Genomic DNA, 3,827 nt, shown 5'->3' with positions numbered 1-3,827 from the left:
CATACATACACACACATACATACATACACACACATACATACATACACACACATACATACACACACATACATGCATACATACACACACACATACATACACACACACACACACACACACACACACACATATATACATACATACATTACTGCCACCTAAGGCTCAGACTTGGAGGTGTTCTACTGCCCTCCCTAGCACAAGGCTCAAGATCAGGAACTGACTGTGTGTTTAGGTGTTGTGTCTCCGGTCTCTGTCCTTCAGAGCTTGCCTTGCTTCCATTATCATGAAACTTTGGAAGACCGAAGCTGCCATCTTGCATAATGTCCCTCGTCCTGGCTTCGTCTGTTCTTTCATCCTAGACCCTGTTTGCAGGGATAGCCAGAGACGCTGCTGTGTTCATAGCGCCTCTCAAGTGGTGTGTGATTTCAATTTGTCCTGTTACTAGTGACTATTTGATCAAGGTACTGGCAGCTAGACATCCATTCTGTAAAATTACTCCTTTTCCCCTTTGTAATGAATGTTTTTGTTGGGAAACCTTTTGAGCCTAAGTAAATAATGGCATTCTTCATTAAGCCAATGAATTAATCTGTATCATTATGACTTACGGCTTCTTCTTTTCTGCATTGGGTAGCTATCATTAGTTTTTTGAGGCCCACATTATCTCAGACTGGCCAGTAGGAGTCCTTAAGCTGATTCCCGTCTTTTCAACGTGTTCCTGTAATTCTTTGGGCATGGCTTTCTTTCCTAGCACAAAATGTTTCAGGCTCGTTGTACATGTAACCTGCCCTAGTTCTGAAATACGCTGTTGTTTCATGGAACCCTGATTCCCCTTACTGGAAAATGAGAGTGGTAAAACTGCTCCTGTCTCACTGCTCTTGGAAGATCCCTGCACCAGGTCCTCTCGGGATGGAGTTAGAGAATCGATTTATGGATATATCCGTATATATGTATGCACAGACATGCATTCATCTATGTTCCTATTTCTTTCTCTCTGTATATATGTATACCTGGGGCCATATTAGAGATACTATATGAGTGTATGTGTATGTGTGTGTGTATGTGTGTTTGTGAGGGATGCGTGTGCACATGGGTGGAAGCCGGAGGTCAACACTGGGTGTGTCTTCTATGGCTGTCCACCTTCACTTTTGAGACAGTTTCTTCAGTGAACTGGGGCTCACTGATGAGACTGGCCAGCTGTTGTTCAGGTATCTGCCTCCCCCACATGGGGTTATGGGTACATACTGCTGCCACCGTTGACTTCTACTTGAGAATCACATCTTAGGTCCTCATGTTTGTGCAGAAAATATTTGACTCACTGATCCATCCCCAGGTCCTCAGAAGCTATCTTTTTTTTTTTTAAGGACTTGTTTTTTTTTTAAAAGTATTTTCTGGTATGTCTATGCGTGTTTTGCCTGCATGTATGACTGTACCTAATCCCCTTGGCGACTAGAAGAGGGCATTGGATTCCCTGGAACTAGAATTGCAGAAGGTATGGGCCTCCATGTAAGTGCTGGGAATTGAACCCGGGAAGAGCAGTCAGTGCTCTTAACTCAGCTTCAGCTGAGAGAAAGTTATCTTCTGTAATAAAAAAATTAACTATAGTGTGAGTATAATATAAGAAAAAACAGCCTAAGAAAAATAAAACATTGTATTTCACGTATTTATTTAAGCTAAATTATATATGGACGTTACACATTTAGAGTTAGTTTTTAAATCATCCTCTCGCCGCGTGCTAGCATTATGTAGAAGTCTGTGAATGGTTCAAGAATAAGAAAGGAAACCCTTGCATAGCCGGTGTTCAGGCAGCAATACCCCAGCCTCCTGGCCCCTCTTAGTGGGCCCTGCAGTCTTAACTCCTTGGCCCTCTCCAGAGCCAAGATGCACGTAGCTTTTACCTTCCTTGCTATGGTTTGACCACAAATGCATGCATGTCTCCATACTGTCTTTGAGCTTTTCCTATTGATGGAATTACATTTCTTTCTCTCTCTCTTTCCTTTCTGGGACAGTCTCACTTAGCCCAGGCTGGCCACTAACTCGGTATGTAGCCGAGGGTGACCTTAAATTGATTTTCCTGTCTTTATCTCTGATGTACTGATAAAGGCATGTGCCACCATGCCCAGCTATATGCCATGCTGGGGGTTGAGCCCAAGGCTTCATGTATGCCAGTCAGGTGCTCATCCTGCTGAATTATGACCTCAGCTTTAGAATCCCATTTTTCTGTAAATGACCTCTGATGCATCCTTTGGCAACTTAATTTTTTTTAATGGTTTGCTCACTTAGGAGTCTTACTCGTTGATACTGCAAGTCTGGTCATCACAGACATTACATGAGAAGTGCAGGCTACTTTGTTTATTTGTGTAATGCAGTTAAGACATAAGGGCCTGGAGTGACGGCTCTGGTTAATGCAAGCTGCTTTTCCAGGGTTCAAATTCGTTTCCCAGACCCATGTCAGGCACCTCACAACCACCTGTAAGGCTAGTTCCAGAGGATCCAGTTATTCCATGGATCCCTGCATGTACATAACACACACACACAAAAAAAAATCCAGTAAAAGTAAACCTTTAGGGGCTAGTGACATGGCAGAGTCCATAACGACACTTACTGCCAAGTCTGATGACATGAGTTAGATGCCCAGGCCCCACGTAGTGGAAGGAGAACCAACTCTTGTAAGACCTTTGACCTACATCATCTCTTTCTAAATAAATAAGCATAAAAATAAAATAATTAAATAAAAAAATAAAGCCGGACGGTGGTGGCACACACCTTTAATCCCAGCACGTGGGAGGCAGAGGCAGGTGGATCTCTGTGAATTGAAGATCAGTCTGGTCTGTAGAGTTAGTTCTAGGTCAGCCAAGGCTTCACAGAGAAACCCTGTCTTGAGTCCTCCTCCCCTCAAAAATTTAAACATTTAGAAAGAATGAAGACACCACAGCTGAGCATATAGCTTAGTGATAGAGTACTTGCCTCGCATGCATGAGACCCTGGGTTTGAGCCTTCATACCCGAAGGTACCCAAATATCTTCTTCACCGTGGCTGATTTGGATGCTTTAACGTGTAGGTCTTCCCTGTCTTCCCGCTACATGATGTTATCAGTGTTGTCAACTGTTGCACTCATTTTCCGTCTTCTTGCTGTAGGACACAATGATTACATCTGCCCAGCCACCAATCAGTGCACCATAGACAAGAACCGGCGCAAAAGCTGTCAGGCCTGCCGCCTTCGCAAGTGCTATGAAGTAGGAATGGTCAAGTGTGGTGAGTGCTCGTTTCTTTTTATTGTGGTGGGTGCCTGCGAGAGCTGAGGAACTGGAGATGCATGGCCTGGCTGAGAGGGACTTTAGGGCATGGAAATTATCTTGAAGTACTCCTGTCCATCCAAGTGCGCTGGTTATTCCTCGCAGCTGCAGGCAGAGTTGCTTGGGTGTGAGCAAAGATTTCAGAGCATTAGAGGCCAGAGTCTGACCGGGCTCGGGGGTGGAGCGAAGAAGAGGCCTCTGTGTAGGTGGGGGACTTTCTAGCTACTGAACCATTCAAATGGGCTGGAGCTTGCCAGCAGATGGTGACTTCCTGGCATGAATGCCCACAGTTAGAGCTTGTAACAGGAAAACAGGATGTCTTGTGGATTTCTCAGGTGACTACGGGGAAGATGTGATCCCGTTTCTCCACTTGCTTTCTAGAAGGAGGGGAATATACACTTCAAGGAAGAACTGCAGCCCATAGACAGTGTCTGAAGGATGTACTCCCTTAGGAAGAGCTGGAGTCTGTAGACAGTGTCTCAAGGAGCACTTCCGTAGGAGGAGCTGGAGTCTGTAGACAGTGTCTCAAGGAGCACT

The 3,827-nt window shown here is 44.7% G+C and overlaps 1 protein-coding gene across 1 annotated transcript in view; it reads left to right on the top strand.

Annotated features, from left to right (window-relative positions):
* Positions 1-3,827, top strand: part of Esr2 (estrogen receptor 2) — a 49,352-nt gene that overhangs the window by 18,104 nt on the left and 27,421 nt on the right. Inside the window, exon 4 of the mRNA XM_005343221.3 lies at positions 3,133-3,249. Coding sequence (XP_005343278.1) covers positions 3,133-3,249 — 117 coding nt within the window. The remainder of the gene's footprint in view (positions 1-3,132; positions 3,250-3,827) is intronic.

This window comes from Microtus ochrogaster, chromosome 1 (assembly GCF_000317375.1).
Source record: "Microtus ochrogaster isolate Prairie Vole_2 chromosome 1, MicOch1.0, whole genome shotgun sequence".
Lineage (NCBI taxonomy): Eukaryota > Metazoa > Chordata > Mammalia > Rodentia > Cricetidae > Microtus > Microtus ochrogaster.
This window is presented reverse-complemented; position numbering and strand designations above follow the sequence as displayed.